The sequence below is a fragment of the Notolabrus celidotus genome, chromosome 12 (genome assembly GCF_009762535.1).
Source record: "Notolabrus celidotus isolate fNotCel1 chromosome 12, fNotCel1.pri, whole genome shotgun sequence".
Classification (NCBI taxonomy): Eukaryota; Metazoa; Chordata; class Actinopteri; order Labriformes; family Labridae; genus Notolabrus; species Notolabrus celidotus.
The window spans coordinates 7,538,719-7,557,559 of NC_048283.1; the positions used below are offsets into that span (position 1 = coordinate 7,538,719).

General features: G+C 38.4%; 3 protein-coding genes and 1 long non-coding RNA gene across 7 annotated transcripts; 3 read left to right on the top strand and 1 right to left on the bottom strand.

The window, feature by feature from the left end:
* Positions 1–1,656: 1,656 nt before the first annotated feature.
* Positions 1,657–13,449, bottom strand: LOC117822833. 2 transcript variants are annotated; one of them, XR_004633259.1, is made up of 4 exons: positions 12,580–13,449; positions 10,130–10,192; positions 5,862–6,062; positions 1,657–3,026 (listed from the first exon to the last, which is right to left on the bottom strand). It is a non-coding gene; the product is annotated as an uncharacterized LOC117822833 (long non-coding RNA). The 2 variants fall into 2 exon arrangements; XR_004633260.1 differs by lacking the exon at positions 12,580–13,449 and adding an exon at positions 12,196–12,258.
* Positions 1,681–6,399, top strand: ccdc105 (coiled-coil domain containing 105). 2 transcript variants are annotated; one of them, XR_004633258.1, is made up of 9 exons: positions 1,681–2,279; positions 2,753–3,037; positions 3,441–3,545; positions 4,542–4,692; positions 4,825–4,991; positions 5,102–5,197; positions 5,284–5,397; positions 5,833–6,106; positions 6,216–6,399. XR_004633258.1 is itself a non-coding variant. In XM_034697748.1 (8 exons), the coding sequence occupies exons 1-8, from the start codon at positions 1,998–2,000 to the stop codon at positions 6,028–6,030; spliced, it is 1,398 nt and encodes a 465-aa protein (XP_034553639.1). In that variant the 5' UTR covers positions 1,681–1,997; the 3' UTR covers positions 6,031–6,399. The 2 variants fall into 2 exon arrangements, 1 of the variants encoding a protein (XP_034553639.1); XM_034697748.1 differs by having other exon boundaries at positions 5,833–6,399.
* On the top strand, positions 8,039–11,463 carry LOC117822832 (sperm acrosome membrane-associated protein 4-like). The gene is made up of 3 exons (XM_034697749.1): positions 8,039–8,400; positions 10,088–10,207; positions 10,352–11,463. The coding sequence occupies exons 1-3, from the start codon at positions 8,349–8,351 to the stop codon at positions 10,561–10,563; spliced, it is 384 nt and encodes a 127-aa protein (XP_034553640.1). The 5' UTR covers positions 8,039–8,348; the 3' UTR covers positions 10,564–11,463.
* zp3d.2 (zona pellucida glycoprotein 3d tandem duplicate 2) lies at positions 12,654–17,876 on the top strand. 2 transcript variants are annotated; one of them, XM_034697747.1, is made up of 8 exons: positions 12,654–13,276; positions 14,960–15,075; positions 15,172–15,275; positions 15,622–15,796; positions 16,606–16,711; positions 16,855–16,940; positions 17,033–17,106; positions 17,464–17,876. In XM_034697747.1, the coding sequence occupies exons 1-8, from the start codon at positions 12,806–12,808 to the stop codon at positions 17,847–17,849; spliced, it is 1,518 nt and encodes a 505-aa protein (XP_034553638.1). In that variant the 5' UTR covers positions 12,654–12,805; the 3' UTR covers positions 17,850–17,876. The 2 variants fall into 2 exon arrangements, with proteins under 2 accessions (XP_034553638.1, XP_034553637.1); XM_034697746.1 differs by having other exon boundaries at positions 12,655–13,276; positions 16,852–16,940.
* The last annotated feature ends 965 nt before the right edge of the window (positions 17,877–18,841 follow it).

Here is an 18,841-nt window from a genome sequence, read left to right on the forward strand (position 1 = left end):
CTGATTAAAAATAGCCTCAAATCACTAAAGAAGTCGGGGACCTGCCTCCCCAGCTAGCAGGGAATGTTCTCACCACATTGGCTAACATTCCCTATAAGTTCTGATTATGTTTCAAGACAAGGGTTTGAGTGTAACATTCAAAGAACATCTTAAGGATGTTTATTGATTTAAATAATTTCCTTTTTTGTTAATTATCAATGAAGGGGGAACATTGTGTATAACTTTCAGATGATGTTTTTATAATACTCTTTAGGTAACAGCTTATTGAATGTTTTCCATAAAATGTTCCCATAATGTCACTTAATAACAAAGAAGCAACATTCTCAAAGCAACATGAAAAAATGTTTTCCGGATGTTTCTGACGCCTCAAATCACAAAGTGTTTTATTTCAGAATATTCTGGTGATATTTGATTAGAATAAAGATAGAGTGTTTTATCTTTAACATTCAAAGGATGTTTTGAAAACAATCTTTGGGTCACAGATTATTGAATGTTTTTAGATAACGTTATCTGAGAACAAATTGTGAACTTAAAGAGAACTTCCCGCTGAGAATGTTTCAAGAACATTAGGGCACTGCTGTCACTTAACATTTTATGAATGTTTACCAAATATTTTCCAAATGTTTTTAGAGAATGTTACTAAAGAATATTCTTTGAACACAAAGCAAACTTCCCACTGAAAACATTATTGTTACATTCTCTGTAACATTAACAGAATGTTTTTAGATCAGAACATTACTAGCTGGGTCATCACTGAAGAATCATTAGCATTTAAAAAGTTTATTTGAACCATATCTTCACTGAAAACAAATATATACACACAGGGCAATCCTTGATGATACAAGATTAATGTGGGTACATGTTATGACTTCAACCTTGTGTCTGAGAAATGTTGCTCTGCTGTTTGAGCGCTGACGGGACTACAATACCCATAAGCCTCTGCTGCTGTTGCCATGGAGAAGTAGTCGCAGAAAATAAAACCGTTTCCGCAAATGTGGAATAGTTCCACACAAGACGATAAAGTTTATTAAAAATGTAAATGAACAGGACAAGTACATTTCCGGCTTCAATTATCTTCACATCGTCGTCTTTACTTTAAACTTGCTGCTAACTACACACGCAACAGAGTGAGATAGGTCAGGGCGCTTGACGTGTAGTGCCGAAATGCACACTGGGAGTTGTAGTACACTGCAGTGACTGCATTTACGTCCTACACACGCTTACCTTGTTGACATTTCCTCGTAAGTAGACGCTTTCTAACCTGTTTCTAACGCAGTTTCCAATAACGTGAACTGAAAATGAAGGCAACCTGGAGTTTCATGTCACTTTAACACCCCTCTATGAGCTGTAATGGTCAGTCTGGTACCTGTATCTATCTATTACAGAAGAGGATTAGGAACAGTGGGAAAAAAAACAAGGTCAACATTTTTAAAATTATTATTATTATGAAAAAAAAGGTCAGAATTCTGAGATTAAAGTAAAAGTTCTGAGAAAAAAAGTCAGAATTCTGAGATTAAAGTCTGAATTCTGAGAGAAAAAAAAGTCAGAGTTCTGAGATTTAAGTCAGAATTCTGAAATTAAAGTCAGAATTCTGAAATTAAAGTCAGAATTCTGAGAAAAAAGTCAGACTTCTGACTTTTTTCTCAGAATAATAATAATAATAAAAAGACATGTCCTTAAAAAAAAAAAATCTTCCAGTGGCCCTAATCCTCTTCAGTAATTTATCTATGGGGGAAATGAATGGGAATGTAACCTCTGAACCTGAACCGGGGGGCAAGTAAACCGTGTTGAATGTCAGTGCCTCCTGTCTCCTCCTCACCACCCAATCACTGAACAGCTTTGAGTTTCTTGTTACTTCAAGAACAGTTGCTATGGAGCTCAGATCCTTACACAGAGTCAGGCGAGACCGGGATGCATCATGTGGACATAGAGTATTTGGAGGAGTGATCGATTATAGTCCCGTTTAACTGGATATCATTTAAAGTGCACGTGTAGGAATGCAGGTCCAGTCAGTACCTCTCAGCTCTATCACCATTGGACCGAGGTCTTGGCGAGATGGCACGGTTCGCTCCATCCGGCGAGCGGAGCGCCTGGTGCGGCAGACTCGGGCAGGAGGACGGACCCGGATCTGCAGCGCCTCCGCAAGTTTATTGACTCCCGAGCAACCAGACAGCACAGCGGAAACCACAGGAGATAAGATCACAAGGGAAAAAGTGGAAGAAAGTCGTGACTGCATTTGCAATAAGACTTTGTCGAGACCCCAAACTACAGGATCAATTGTAAGACAAACACAGGCTTGCAAACAGATATATTTCAGCTGACTTCCTTTAGCCCACATGGAAACTGAAAACTGAGGGGAGGCAGCATCTTAAGTGACAATAATAAAACATCTGCAGGTTGTTCTTCCAAACTAAAAAGGTAGAAATAGACAAGAAACTTTAAAGTTTAAAGCTAAAAAATAACCTAAGATGAGGTGTGTTCAAAGCTGATCCTAACATTAAGAGCTGTCCAATTGTATTACTTTATTTAGTCATGAGCAGTCAGTCTTAAGAACATCCACATGATTTGTAAAAAGAAAAGCCTATATAATGTAACTATAAACAAAAGATAATATCTAATACATCAAGTTAAAAGTGCATTGTGAAATATGGAGGGGTAGCAGTATTGTGTTGTATACCCTACACAGTATTTGAGGGAATGTACTCCACACTAGTTTTGTCATTTAGACATTACAGTCTATCTTTGTCTGAAGTTTCGAGGTGGCTCCCAGAGGACATTTGTGGCCCCTTTCCCTCCTACCAGCTTGCGTGAGCAGTGTGCTGGAACCAGTGTTGCCGTGGCAGGTGAGTACATGCGGAGAGTCCGGGAGGTGGAGGGTCAGCTGCGCAGGCAAGCTGGCAAGGTGAGGGAGGAGGGCATCAAGCTGGAGAGGGAGAGGGGTCACCTGGAGAGGATGCTTCGAAGCCTCAGGACTCATCTGAACATCAACAGGAGGAGCTCTGAGGGGAGGACCGGGAGGCCGTCCACTGCAGAAACAGTAAGTTTTTACATTGTGACATTCAGTGGAAGGGTCACTTGTTTACTTCCATCATCACCCAAGAGGAAATCACTGAAAAATTGTACAACTCAATGGCTCGTGTTTGGTTTCTTTTTTTTTTTTGTGTCAATGCTGAAACTGAGTTTTATATCTTCAATGAAAGAACATTTGGTTTAAACAATTTTTGAGAGATTTGGCTCTCATATTTTTGAAGGAACGGTCTGCTAATTTAACATCATTCTAAAATCCTTTTACAGCAAATAGGTTATATAACAGCTGAATACAACACCATAATGGTGTAAGTGATACAACAGGCCACAGATTAATTCATTAAGTTCTGTATTGTGCGTTTCATTCATCAAGTAGAGGAGATACGTTCACTGACAGCCCTGCTCCGTTGCAGGAGATGGATGGTGCTGATTACTTGTTGCTATGTGAGAGAAGAGAGCTGGCCCAGTTGAAACAGGATCTGGAGGGAGCGTTGAGAAACACACTGACCCAGCTGCAGGTGATTTCCAGAGTCACTGTTCTGCCTTCATCGGTTGACTCATTTTCTTTAAAGTCCCCTCCCCCTCCCCTCTCTCTCTCTCTCTCTCTACTGATTTACTGGCATCAGTGACGGATGAAAATCTACACTGCCAGAGCTGTCATGCACCTATAAGCTGCACCCTTGTCTTATTACCACTCTATATTTATTGTATTGTTGCTCTATGTTATTAAGTATTGATATTTACAATCAAAGTCAGGGGTAATGAGCACAAATGAAACAAATTTAAGAGTCCACAGTTTGAACTACTTCAGTACTTCAGCATTTGAAGTAGAGCTGCAACAGTTTGCCATGAGTGCATTGACAGATAATTAAAAAGCAACTAGTGTGATAATTTATTGATCATAATTTTAGAGAAAGTGTTTATTTTGAGAAGCTGCAGTTTGTCTTTGTCCAATCTGTTCTTAAGTTAAACCTGTTTAGGTTTTGGACAAGAGCAGATTTGACTTTCGGCTTATTGGAAATTGTTGACTTTTCTTTTACTTTTCCAAACACAGCGTAGAGAAAACATTTAACTGATCCATTGATAATCGGGAGGTTAAAGCTTCTGTTGGTAGGAATGTTGTCAAAAATGTTAGTTTTTTTCTGCTGGGTTTGGAGAAAAGGTCATAATACCCATCAGTACTCGTCTGTAAGTGAAGTAATTTGAGACTATCGCAAAATCTCTGTGTTTTCCAATGCCTTTGTATAAAGCAATGTTGTTATTCCCCTCGTTCCCGTTACCACGGACCAATCATAGCTAATCTCAAATCCTCCGTCCTGATTGGTTGAGTGGCAGCCCCACTATGTCGCCCTGATTAGCTGGGAAGCCACTACTTCCTCATAGAACGCTCACAACAATCTTTTGAACTGATGTTTATATCACGACTACCAACAGCAGCTTTAATCAATTATAAAAAATTTTTGCAAGTTCCAGCTCTAGTCTGTCCAGTTGAAGCATCTCCACTTTTTTTCCAGGCTCTGGGTCAGAGCAGTAGAAAGCTGCTGGAAAGTGCCAGTGAGAGGGCTCGTGTCCTGGAGCTGCTGCCCAACAGTGCCTCGGCTGGAAGGCACCGCAGCTCTGCAGAGACCTTCACCAAAACAGACCCCGTCAGCTCCTTTACACCAGGTACAAGCAGGACACACAGGAAATCTGCATCAATCTCTGAAGCAGGAATGATGATCGATTTCAGGAAAAAAAATGCTAGCTTGAGTAAATGAAACTAATCATCCCTTAAATCATTCATTTGTCTCCTTGCAGAATGCAAACAGGTTTTGGAGGAGTCCACTTTGACAGTTAACCAGTCACAGCTGCTGAGGGGAAACATCAGACAGATGCTAACAAGCGCCATCGCCAAGCAGAAAGCTGTTCACTGCACCGTCAATGACGGTCTGGTGAAGAAGATTTCAGAAACAATCGGTCTGCAGGTAAGACACAATTACAAAAAACAGTTTAACATCTTTCATGCAGAAATACTTTGACTATCATTTTGACTCCAAAGTAAAAACACATCTCTCTTTCAATCCGTCCTTCATAGCAAAACCTGACATTAATGTCTGCAGCCACCAGGCAGGCCATGTTTCGTAAGCAGAGAGAGATTAACTGTATCCGTCACAGCCACGACAGACTGCAGGTGAGTGTGGAAGATAAAAAAAAGGGGAGTTTACTTGAGACTCAATGACAACAAGCCACTGTTTCATCTCTGCTTTTTGTGTGCAGGGTCCAGAGTACAGCGGTGACATCCTGTCCAGAGAGAAACTAAACAGGCCTCTGGTGCAAGTTTATCAGAGACACCCAGGAACACAGCTGCCTGAGGCTGCTCATCTCATACAGGTGTGTACTGCTAAATACAGATCGATGGCTACCCTCTTTCTTAGAAGAATAAACTAATCATTGCAGCTCTTGACTCAATATATTAGGCTGCTAGTTGCTATTGGTAAAAAAAACAAAAAACACACACTGAGAAGCAAAATAAAATATGGAGTACAGGTCGATGCTCCCATTGGTTCTTTAAACTTCGTTTGAAAGATAGATCAAATAAAAGTCGACTTGTTTATAGCTAACCTAGGATGAGCCTCTCTTCTCATGTGAAAATAAAAACAAACAAGGCATAACCAGAGTCTGCTTCTATTCAAATACATGAACAGATGTTCGCACCATGTATTGAAAAAAAGCATTCAGTGGTTTAACACACCTCCTATTCTGTCATACCTCCTATTTCTGTCTGAAACAAGGCAGGCGGGTAAATGTGTTTCCTGTGTCTCTCAGGGCAGTGCAGTGCTGAGGCGATGTCTAACCTCCAATGAGGGGGAGCTGGTGAGGCTACAGCGCGCCTGTCTGCAGCTGCTGGACGACCAGCACGGCAAAAGAGCAGCAGCTCAGGTAGACGCCGCTGTCACACGCATGAGGCGGCAGCAGGTGGACAAGCGGGCCATGCCATCTTTTCTCCAGCAGGGGGCGTGCTGAAACCAGAAACCCTTCTCTTGTGTCCTTTAAGGCTGCAGAAATCATGCAGAGAGAGAGGATAGTGTGAAGTGTGCCAGGAGAGATGTAGAGCACGCATGTGTGAGATTTACTGATGCAATATCAATGAAATATGAATGAAATCACCTAAATTTGACCGAAATGTCTATGAGGTAACATGTTTTTTTGTTTCTTTATGTCTTTCAGTCACCTTTAAGTCAGATAGGTCAAATCATGCAATATCTATCTCATTAACATTTATCATATAAAGCACATCTTGACTATTCATTTGCTACTATTGCTTACAGAAACACAACAATAAACTTCATGGTTAGATAATGCTCTTTAGTTCCAATAAAGGAGATTTCTTTCTTTGTGTTGTTTGGTGTGGAAGAACTGAACTGTCCGAAACAGACCTCACCTTCATCGAACACCTTTAAGATGAACCAAAAGCAGATTGCTGTCCAGATTTAATCTCCAAACATCAGTGTTAGACCTTCTTCATTCACATTTACATCCACATACAGTTCTTATTTCTATGTGTACTTTTTTTTGGGCTACAAATTCCATGCTTTTGAATTGAAATGCACACAAAGAGTCAAAATTCTCCCTTTTCCCTCATTATCCAAAAAATAAATAAATAAATCAAAACTGACATCTAATAAGAGTTGAAACAAGTTGTGTATGAAACAATGTTCTAGCCTCCTCTTTTGAAGTGTTACACAAGTGGGTACAGATTGATTTGAAGTTTCTCAGATACAGGAACATAACGCGCCTGTGAGGAACTTTTAATTTTGTGTGGACAAAGCGATACATCCCCTCTTTAATGATCATGTTCCAAATATGCGAAAGTAGTGTTTTAATGAAAACTGCATCCTGCTTCCTTCTTACAGTCAAAATGAATAAAAAAGATTAAAAGGCCGCACGTCTCACATTGAAAGTTATGGAGGACATAAAATTTCATTAGTTAATTTGGCTCACATCTCAATTCATTATGTGATGTGAGCCATTTAACAAGTGAAGTGTTACTGAACTTGGAATTGATGTGCCATTCAAACTTAACACACTACTAAGAATCCTTAATGGTGAAGGGAAACCTCCCTCTCCAACTGTGTCAAACAGACCTTAACACTCACTGGGAATCTGTTGTACATGTCTGTTTTGGCAGCGAGTTGTCAACGCCCTCTTCAGAGGCCTACCCAGTGTTAGCGCTAACAGGCATTAAGAGTAACAACTGGTATACAGAAATAGTCAGTCTAGTCTCTGGCAGTCTTGTTTGCTTTGGTAGATTTTCAGTATGAACCCCAGTCTGTTTCGACACCAGCTGAAAACTCATTGTAGTAAAAATCATTCATTTTATATGTGACTGGCAATATCTTAATAAACAATAAACCAAGATTAAGTTTCCATTACCCTTTAATCCACATCTAATTGGGTTATCTTGTCTCTAATATCATAACAACACGACCATGATCAGAACAATTACCCCTTACTTGTTTGGAGAAACTAACAACAGTAAAAATGGAGGCTGAATGGAGAGAGAGAGTAGAGCCTAATCCATTTATCTTATTGTCCAATCAATCTGAATGACCAGAAATGATTGGTCCATTTAATTACTCATTAAAGTGCATTTTTTAGAGTGTATTGGAGATATGAACTGAATGTTTGTCTCTTGTTTGTGAAGCAAAGCAGCCTAAAATACTTTTGTGAAACCCTTCCACAGAGTCAGAATCTCTGTCTCTACCCCTTGCTTAGATTTCTAGTCATGAGACTGCAGGTCACTTGACAGCCACCAAACTCAACGTCTTTCACTAGGAATTAAGACATGATTTAATAAACCTGCCCTGCTATACCTTTGTACACACTGGAGTCTTGTTAATCTTTAAAAAAAAAAACTTTAAATAAGAGCCTAGAAATTTGGCCTCTTTACATAGATTCTAATTTAAACAATGGTAATGTTTCGTGACAAAGCCTCTTTGTTCCATGAAATCTGAATGGGGCTATTCTTTGCTGGACAGTGTGGTAAAATCCAGGCTGTCACTGTGAAGCTAACAAACTAATTGAATCATAAGTAGGGAGGCGTGGAAATTCTTGGAGTTAATTTACAGAATCTCAGCAGAAACCACATGAGAGCTAGGATCACTGCTGCTGAAGCCACTAAAAAAGGCAGAAAAGCTTTGACGGAGCTGATCAGAAACAGAACTTAGTTACTAAAGATGCTGTGTTCATCAAGCCTCTTGTTTTTAAATTAAAAGGTGAGTGGTTTGTTCTAAAAGATAACAAAAGAAGAGGACTAAGGAAGCTGTGAGACACAGTCAGTGATGTCGAAGCTGGTTTGTCCCCTGCTTCTCCTTTGTTCACTTCCAGCTGTGGGTGAGTCAACAAAACATAAGTGTGTGTATGTGAATGCTTCTGCCTAAAAATGAAGAATGTCAACATTTGTACAATTACATTTTCTGAAAGAAGGGCTCATGTTATCGTGGATTAATTCGATGTTTGATCTGTTAATGTTAGAAAATGGTGAAAAATAATAAAGTGAGCTAGAGACCATGTCGATGGCCTCTTATTTAGTTTGAGGGGAAAAATAAACAAAACATTTGCCAATAAATCAACTTAATGTAGGCCTGAGACGGTATAACTCTAGTTTTAAACAACAAAACTTTTTGTAATTTATTTATTTATATACTTTCAAATAAACATGTAAACATTGCAATAGCAAAAGTAATACTGTATTAACAATATTTAGCTTAATAATAATAATAATAATAATAATAATAATAGCAATAATAATACTAAGAATTATAACGACAACAACAACAACAACAACAACAACAACAACAATAATAATAATAATAATAATAATAATAATAATAATAAACTTGATTTAAATAGCACTTTTCAATAAAGGGTTACAAATTGCATTACAAATAAAAAAATAAAATTAAAGCAAAATAAAATTAAACAGAATAAAAGTGTAAGGATTAAAAGGAACAAATATTTTATACATTTAAAATGAAAACAGAACAGTAGGGAGTAAAGCAACATAAGAGTTGCAAAAAGAAAATGAGAAGTAAGTAAAAAAGGTAGACCCCTTATGATCACAATGAATAAAGCAAGTTAAAAAAAGAAGCAAAAACCAACAGATTAAAAAGAAATAAAACAAAGTCAGAAAAATAAAACTAATCAAGATAAGAGACTAAAAGAGAAAAGATTTAATAATAATAATGCCTTAAAGCTACAGTGTGTAGAAATGGGAATATTTAGTGATATCTAGCGGTCAGAATCTTGACTGAAATGCTCCTTTGCTCACTCCTGTGATTCATGAAGAGTATGAACCTCCATTTCCAAGATTTCTTACATCAAATGTGTCCATCATACAATCACTCTCTCTTCTTCTTACTCGTCTGTCTTACAACAAGTGCATTTTGTGGTTCTACTCACTAAATACAAAAATACATTAGTTGTTGTCCGTTCTGTGCTGCTGTACAAACACGGTGGTGCAAGATGGCAACCTCCATGGAAGGAGACCCACTCCTATGTAGATAAAAGGCTCATCCAAAGATAACAAAAACAGTTTTTAAATTAAGTTGATAATACACTAATGTAAACATACTTATGAATATTATATTCCATCTCTACCAAGTCTGTTCCACTAAATGCCACTAAAAACTACACACTGTACCTTTAAATGTAAAAGTAAGCTACCCCAAACTTGACAACTTTTCACATGAAATCTACTAATAGACCTTCAGACTTAAATAGAATAAACTACAGTAATAAAATGTCCAAACTGGACTGTAAGCTTTCTCATGAAGAATAACAGTTTTCTTTTCTTTTTTATCAACCACACATAATCCTTTTACAGTTTGAAGTTTACTTCTCTCCTTAAATTCATGACATTATCATATTATTTGCAAGTAGACTCAAACTATCTCTCTTTTGTATACTCTTATATGGAGTACATTGTTGCACTGTTTGTTAATGCAAATGGTTTTTTTTTTTAAGTATGAAGAAAAATGAAGACCTATTTGTGGCTGTTACCAATTTGTCTCTCCTTCAGATCCCCTCTTTTGTTACACCTGTGTGTTCCCCGCCATCTTACCTATAGACTGCATCCGATTCCCCATCAAATGTCCCCGGGAGCAGGTCTGCCTCTCCAGCCGAGCTGTGGGAGAGAAAGGTGAGGGTTACCTTAAATCACTGAACAAAATTTAAATGAATCAAAACTGAGAAAAAGAACCGAGAGGGGTAGTACCCAGCGCAGAGAGAACTGAGTTTGTGTGGTTTATTTTGTGTGTGTTCTTAAGAAGCTCTTGGTTTTCAGGAGACCTTCATGTGGTGTTGTATGAGAAGAGCTGCATCCCGCCCTCCCTGTGTGGAGTCACAGGCCAGAAATACACCATGGGACTCAACTTTACCTTCACCAATGAATGCTGCAACACTCACCTGTGCAACGGAGCTGAAACGCCTGCTACACCCTACTGGACTGTCATGTTACTCACACTACTTATGTCATACACATGTTGTATGAAATAAGGAGAACCAATGGAGCTGCTTTTTCTGCCTTCTATTGAACAGCCACCATACTCAACTTTAACTGTGCTCTGACCTGTGCTTTGTTTTACCTGCAATGTAAATTAGACAAACAAGATCTCCTCTCATTACTTCTAACAACATGAAAACCATGCCTCTCTCTTTGCAGAGCTGTCTTAAGAAGAATGAGCGGGTATGTGTGTGACATACTGAGCTTACGTTCCTATAACTTTGGTATGCCTCCTCTGCTGAGTTTGTCTTGAGCTGTGATTAACTAAACTATCTCTATCAAACAGTCACTTTCAATTATGCGTACATCTTAACCCCCACCTACAGATCTTTAAAAATTGTAAAAACCTCAGCCAAGAAGGATGCACAGGCTTGTAAATGATAATATGACCAGCATCATTTGGTCACATGTTGGTTGGTTAAGTTACAGTCTTTTGGTTGTCCATTTAGAAAGATAGGATAAAAGTTGTGCCATGAATAGACTCCAAAGTGATGAGAGTGACAGGTTACTTCAACACTGGCCAGAGGAGATTATGCTTGATAATAGACAAGCAAATATGATCTATTATGGTTAATTTTAAAAACTCTGTGCTGTGTAATATCATCATTTAACTAGTTAACATCAATGTCCTTTCGATCTTCATTGGTTTTAGATGTATTACATAATGTTGGTTATATCAGCTCTGCAACGTACTGATCATTTCTACCTGATTGTATCTTGTGTATCTTTTCTTGAAAAGAAATTAATTGATTCAATAATATATTAAATATATTATATCAGTAATATACATACTGTGAACTAAACGCTTAATTCATTGTTCACCGACTGCACTGTTTTATTCTGCACTGTAAAAAACTGCAAAGACCGAAGACAATAAAACCTACACTTACTTATTTGTCTCCAACGCCTGTAAAAGAAGTAAATGTTTTGTCACACAAAAGCAACCAGTTCAATGTATCCATCTTACTGGGCCAGAATAAATAAGAAGACTTTAAAAATGCGGGACAATCATGTCCATTGGGTTGTTCAGTTCAAAGGTTCCCAAACTTTTCAGCCCGCAACCCCCAAAATATAGGTGCCAAAGTTTGGCGACCCCCGCTGACCCTCAAAGTGATTTGATGTGGCTTCATTTAGCTGGTCTGCAGAAAACAAGCCTACCTATATGAGCATGTGTCTGTGTTTCCTGTGCCGTTATGAATTAACCTACTGCTACTGATGCTTTTGATAATTCACTGTTCACTAACCCTAAACTTAGGACACATCTGGCAACAAAGAAAGGCAGAAAACTCATTACATTTTCTATTTTCAAGGCTTTATTTCAAGTTTTGCTACTATGAATGTCGATACTTTTTACTATAAGTGAGAATAATATACTATTTTTAGATAACTTTTGTCATTCAACTTTTTTTTTTATTGCATTTTTTCATTATTTCTTTGTTGACCACAAGTTAACAATTTATATGAGTTGTAGTGACTACCCTGACCTGATTTTAGTCACTGTCTGGGTGCGGGAGTGAGGTGTTTTTGACGCGTTTCTAAAAGAATCCAATGTCCAATCCGAGGTTATTGTTGCGTTATTTCTTGCCGTTTATTGTTCCTAAAGATAAATATGTAAAACAACTTACTTTGATGGTGATATGCGTGATGAAAACAACAGTGTGGTCTAAGATGAGCGGTAAAAACCGTTCCCAAGATCACTACTTCACCTGTGCCCCTTTTGTAGCATTTACCTGCCCATTTACCTGAAGTGCACCTTGTGGTGATTGTGCGAGTAACAAAACAATAAACAAAAACAACATAGGTAAAAATGGCTCATACATGAGTAATACAAAACCAACAAAAGGTAAGAAAAAATAAATATTAATAATAAAGAAATAATACAAATGAAAAGTACAAACAAAAAGGAACAGAAACATAAGAAAACAAGATAAAAATAAATAAAAACAAGAATAAAAAAATAAATATTTTTAGATATAGGGAAAAAAAAAACATTCTGGAAGACATCTCACCAGGGGGGTCCCGACCCACACTTTGGGAACCGTTGACATCGAACCCACCAGCATGAGGCGTCAGTTTGTTTTAACCCGCCTTTTTCCAACAGGTGTTTCGGTCAGTCAACAAATGCTGTTGATTGGACTCCCCAGAATCACACATGAAAACACTCTGAGATGAAGGTTCAGTTTCTAATCTTAGAATTTACCACAAACTTGTAATCGTCGACCAAAAGTTCCGGTTATGGTTCATTGTTCACTTATTGTCACGTTGTCATTTATGTTGATAACAACACCAACGGTTGGTGCTTTAACTCAGCCCCGCCAGGCCATGAAAGAAGTCTCCCGGAGAGAAACGCCACTCTTACCTCCACCCTACCTGCACCTCCCAGTGTCTGTGGACTCACGGCTGCCGCTCGTGGAGAAGGAGCATTTCTCCCCAGTCAGGGGAACCGGGAAGGAACCTTTACCTGAGCCCGTTCGTGAGGTCCTGCTCCCGGTCCGACCAAAAACCAGTCCGCCAAACGTCTCGGGTGATTCCGTGAGAACCTCGTGCCTGCAGAACAAGATGCTCGTGCAGGTGGAGAGGAGCGTTTTTGGCACCGATAATAAACTACAGTCTCATGTCAAACTAGGGACGTGCCGAGCCAGTACATCTACACGGGATTACATTAACTTTGAATACGACCTCGACATGTGTGGAACCAAACAAATGGTAAGCTCCCTTAATGCTAACAATGACTGACAGTTGGTGTGTGCTAATAGTTTTTAGCATAGACATATCCAGGCATATGTAGAAACCGCTTAGCCGGGTCGTACGCCAACGTCGCCGCCATATTGCTTGTGGCAATCTGGAAAGACGTGCAAACAAAAGTATGTGGAGTCATGCCTCCTGAGTCCTCACTAGGGTTGCCAACTTCCTCCCTACTAAATAAGGGACAGGTGCACGGTGCCATGGTGGTGTGAGCATGATGTGAGAATTCAGCGTATGTTCATATTCTGATTCAACTGTAAATGCAGAACTTGTGTATATTCCCTTTAATCCTTACTGTATCATTATGTAACCTCATATGAATAAACATCAAAAAACAGGCAAAAGAAAAAATTAAATGCAAAAGAGGAGTATGACTCAACAAATTTACTTTTTCCATGGATACTTTTTGCTGCTCTTGACTGACTCAGGCAGTCTTTTGTCCTTTTGCACAGCCAGAGAGAAGTCCTTACATGACCAGTCACAGTTCACAGATATTTGAAGTTCATTTTTTGATCAGCTCTGTGCTGCATCTGCTTCTTGAGTCTGACCATTTAGTGGCCTGTGATTGGATGACAGGCGGTGTGATTGGCACATGATCTGTCACTGCCGTTTTGTCTGATCTAGGATCTGTAGAGTGCAGTTTGCTGTATTTAGAAGAGTTAATAGTCAATATACGGGACAATTGAGGTCCCGTATGAAACAAACCAATTTAGCCCAATATACGGGATGTCCCGGCTAATACAGGACAGTTGGCAACCCTACTACATAGGCATAACATGGATTTGGTTTTTAGCATGCTAGCAGTTGGGCCTTCCAGGTAACAGTGTGGTTGGCAGAGCATTTGGTCAGAATCCAGATATGACTTGGCATCAATCCTGGTGCAAAATGAATCCTGGTTCCCTTTTCCCTGTTAGACTGATTTTGGTGATCTTCTTACTTGTGTCATAGCGCCATCAAGAGGCTGACATTAGCTGTTTTGAGAGACTCAAAAGACTTGTGGGTTTTTAATGGTGGCTCAGAGGAGTCAAGTACTCAAAAGCGCAATGTAAGAAAACACCTGCACACAGATTGCACAATCAAACACGTAGCATGTATCAATTGTGCTGCAAGTACAGACAACATCAAGATAATTCAGATAGGTATAGAATATTTTGATGAATTGTAATATCTTTCATACTCCCTCCTGTTAGTTCCTCCACAAGGTTAAAATGTTTCTTTGACCAACAACTAGTTAATGACTACATAAAATAATGACAATGCTGATAGTCTTAGGTGTCATTTAATAATCCACTTTGTTAGTTTATATTGTTTTCATTGTCATTTTGACTTTGATTTTGTTTCCTCTAATGTAAATTTGTGTATGTGTATATATATATATATATATATATATATATATATATATCTGTGCAGTGTCCTTGAGTGCAGAGAAAGGCGCCTTTAAATAAAATGTATTATTATTATTATTATAATGTAGAGATGGCACATTGTGAGCAGTAAATGTGCTTAACATCTCAGTAAATCAGTGTATTAACCCGTAAGTGTAAGCATTTAGCTCGAGCGCAGCATTACAGAGCAGGTGTCAGGATGAAGATTCTGAGTTTGGTTTAAGGTAGGCTGATTATTTATCCAACTGTTTCTATTCAGATCATCAATAACCAGTTGGCTTATTCAAACACTCTACAATATGACCCACCGAAGCTCCAAAGACCCATCAGACGTTCTGCGCCCTTCAGCCTTCCTGTTTTATGTTATTATAACAGGTAGGAGACCAGAGAGGATTGTGTACTTTTTTAATAACAAATTATTAATTTGTTGACTTTTTAAAACCTGTTGGGGCCATATTTTTGACATTTCAGGTACCAGTACTCCTACAAAATTGGCTACAAACCAAAGATGCGGATGAGCAAGATCTTCAAACCAATGAAGAATCAAGCAAAGTTCATTCTAACTCCACGAAATGGTAAAACCTGCTAAAATATATCATCAGTATTTATTTCAATTCTGAAAGATCTTGATTGGGTTGGCTTGAGAGCTGAAAAAAAGCTAATGGGCTTTCAGAGGAAGCAGTAGTTGACCTTAGTCTTACATAGTTGTAAAATGCATTAACAAATTATTATCCTGAACTTCTTTATTTCTAAGACAAGTGTGAGCTTGTACAGTCCTTTTTAAAATCACAAATCTGAAAATCAGAGTTTCATTTACAGTTCTTCTGTTTCAGTTTTAGAACCCTAAGCTTTATTATGACTTTCTCAATGACGTACAATCTTGGAACCTTCGCTTCTTGTTTCCTTCTGTCTGTCTTTCAGCTCAGTGGGAAAGGCTTTTACCGTCAGACCAGTATGTGCTCGGCAAGCCCATGTACTTTGAGGCGGAGGCTCCATCCATGTCCCAAAACAAAAGACTGTATGTCCACCAGTGTTACGCCACACCTGAGAAGTCCCACACCTCCACGCCACGCTTTGACGTTGTGAGAAACTTTGGGTAACAGACTCTTTGTACCCGTTGTACAACCTAAAGACTAGGATTCATTTTTTTCAGTATTTATGATTGCCCAAGCAGTAGCTATGGGCCGAGGATAATTTTGGTTGTCCCCTAGTTCGTTTTCATTTTATATTTTTACTATCTCTGAATCTCTGTGCCTGTAAAATAAATAAATAAGTAAAAACTTTGGAGAAATGTATTAGATGTGCCTAGAAGATCCATTTGGATTCAAGGATAAACTTTGTTGGTCAAACATCAAAGTGAGTGAATACAAAAGGCATTATGTGATAACTCAAAAAGTTATGCTCAAGTCATTGAAGATTTCACTCAAATATCTAAAAGGATAAAAATGTGAATAGATGAGTTTTTGTATTGAAGAGGTCAGAGGTCTAACTGACTAACAGCTGACTGTTCTGCAAAACAAACTCTTTTTCAGTCATTTATCAGCATTATGTAACTTAAGTTGAATCTGATTTGGTGATACAAATCTTTGGTGAGCATCTTGAGACCATGGTAATTGTCTGGATCTCCTGTGCTGTTGAGATTAAATTGGGTAAGGGGAATTATTTTAGAATTCATTGTTTATTTGATAAAACTCTCATTTGCAGCATTATCTACAGTCATTGCTCTAGCTTTTTGCTTGAGCAACATAAACCTTATGGCCCCTCAAGCATAAGACATACGAGGACACATACATCTGTAGTTTGTTTAGCCTGCAGAGTCACACAACTTGAGCCAGTAATTCTAGTTATAAAGAAAACATATTTAATGCATTAACATGCGCTGTCATTTTTCTCTCTCTGGTTAAGGTGTATGGTTGAAAGTAAAGAGAGTCGCTCCAGATTCATCCCCTACAAGAGCAGTGCTGCCAGATTTTCTGTGGACGCGTTCTTATTCAAAGGAATGACAGGCCAGGTGAGCAAAATCCATCAAATTATGACATGTTATTGAGTTTTTTTAAGTCACTTGTATTTATGTCTGTTTATGTGTATATAACATGCCTAAAGACTATTAAATAACTAAAAAGTTAAACTGTGTGATCTGATCTCCTGTAGCAGCTCTACATGCACTGCAGCCTGTCTGTGGGCAGCTCCACTCCCACACCAACAGCAAAGTCCTGCAACTACGACACAAAAGCAAGGAGGTTAGGTTTTCATTTAACCATATTTCCTGTAAGGAGTTGAAAGTAAGTTCTTGCGTCAAAGTGATCCACTCTTTGTCACTTTTTTGCCTTAGGTGGGTTGAACTGTATGGAAAGGCCTCAGTGTGCGCCTGCTGCGACTCCATCTGTAACTCTGCTGCATCAACAGGTAGGCTCTGCGCTCATCATCTACTATAATAACAAAAAACACAGGGATGAAAAAATATCTTAAACAAATAAATCCCAAAAGTCAATCAACCAACAATGACTGAATCCTATGAATGAGAGTGGACTGTGTAGCCAAGTGATGTAGTCAGTTGTCAAAATATTTGTATAAAGAGGTTAAGTTTTATTTCAAATATTTGCAACAAAAACAGCTTTTTGAAAATATCTTTTTATATGTACTTAAAAGACTAAAGCATTTAGTGTGTTTTAAACTTGGTTATAAAGACAAAGTAGAGAAGTTGTGCTTTTATTTTGGGACAATTACATGTGAATTATAATTTTGAAATTCAATGTTTTTCAGTGACTAAGATAGTCAGCAGCAGGCCATGGACAATAGGGCAAAAAGTGAAACCCACCGCAGCTCCAAAGAGGAAGAGGGTGTCAACCACAACATCGACAACAACATCAACAACCGAAACGGCAATGACCAGAGAGGTGACCAAAATGAAGACGACTCTACAACCTGAAGCAATAGAAGTGACTAAAACGGGTAAGGTGGAGAACACGGTGAAGGAGTTGGAATGGCCGTTTGGAGGTGAAGGAGTGCTGTGGGTTGAGTTGGAGGAGGAAAAGGAGAAGGAGGTGAAGGGCTCTGCAGTTGTTGAGGAGGAGGAAGAGGAAGAGGAAGAGGAGGAGGTCACACGACCTCGTACAATATTTGAAGAAATCTTTGGTTTTGACAAATAAAACTGAAATTGAACCTTGGTAAGTTCAGTCCGGGTGACTCATTGTGTACATCTTAATGAGCCTGAGGAAATACTCTAGAGGTATATGAAAAATAAATTGGAGTGTGATTGAGTATTACAAGATAAAAAAGTGTTTGCTAACAGGAAATGGATTGCAACATTGGGATTAGGTGAATCATCAACAAGGGATAGGGATCGAAACCTGGTTCATTTAAGTAACTAATCAATAACGTTTTATTTTAATGAGTCTCTCGGGGCCAGTGACGTAATATATTTCAAGTTGAGCCCTGTCTATTATATCTAATCACTGCTGTACAAATACAATATATCGACTGTCTCATAAGGAATAAAATAGAACTTTCAGCCAACAGGTATTAAAATACAGAGAGGAGAATTCTAACAGTCTGTTGTTTGTGAGGGCAGCTGAACGTGCAAAGAGGTCTGAGATTCCAGGTTACAATTTGTGTTGCATAATACATTCTTGCAAGGAGGAACACAACCTCCATGGCTAAGCACTTCAGCATTGTGCATCAAATGAACCCAAAATGCAGAGCCTTTGACTGTCTTTGGGTTTTAAAAAAACTCACTGCTGCATGGTGGTCATCTTCCTCCTCCATTCAAAGCAGTTGTGGTAAACTTTGTAGAAAGTCCTTTTTGTTAAAAATGGTAATCCATCGTTGAAACGTGTTTAAAACAAATATAAAGTAATTAATAAAAGTGAAACAGCTCTGTTAGAAATATGGTCATTTTGTCATTCCACAAAATTAAAGATTATTATTGATGGTGGAATCTGTGAAGACTGGCTTCATAAATGTATCAATATCAATCCGGGCTGTTGAACTATTGATTTTGAAAATCAGGATTAATTGCAGAATTTCAATATTTAATCAGGATTAATCACATTTTTCAGTCCATATTCACAATATAAAGCAATTCTTACCAGTGTCTTGATTTGGGAATCAAATGACTATATTCATGACTTTTAGATTTATT

Excerpts from the sequence above, each read along its gene's own strand:
- LOC117822832 (XM_034697749.1), top strand. The coding sequence starts at position 8,349 with ATGTCGAAGCTGGTTTGTCCCCTGCTTCTCCTTTGTTCACTTCCAGCT. Across the intron at positions 8,401-10,087 it reads TTGTTCACTTCCAGCTGTGG|ATCCCCTCTTTTGTTACACC; the intron begins GTGAGTCAACAA and ends TCTCTCCTTCAG. Across the intron at positions 10,208-10,351 it reads CCGAGCTGTGGGAGAGAAAG|GAGACCTTCATGTGGTGTTG; the intron begins GTGAGGGTTACC and ends CTTGGTTTTCAG.
- zp3d.2 (XM_034697746.1), top strand. The coding sequence starts at position 12,806 with ATGGTTCATTGTTCACTTATTGTCACGTTGTCATTTATGTTGATAACA. Across the intron at positions 13,277-14,959 it reads TGTGTGGAACCAAACAAATG|ATCATCAATAACCAGTTGGC; the intron begins GTAAGCTCCCTT and ends GTTTCTATTCAG. Across the intron at positions 15,076-15,171 it reads GTTTTATGTTATTATAACAG|GTACCAGTACTCCTACAAAA; the intron begins GTAGGAGACCAG and ends TTGACATTTCAG.
- ccdc105 (XM_034697748.1), top strand. The coding sequence starts at position 1,998 with ATGCAGGTCCAGTCAGTACCTCTCAGCTCTATCACCATTGGACCGAGG. Across the intron at positions 2,280-2,752 it reads CCCAAACTACAGGATCAATT|TTTCGAGGTGGCTCCCAGAG; the intron begins GTAAGACAAACA and ends CTTTGTCTGAAG. Across the intron at positions 4,693-4,824 it reads CGTCAGCTCCTTTACACCAG|AATGCAAACAGGTTTTGGAG; the intron begins GTACAAGCAGGA and ends GTCTCCTTGCAG.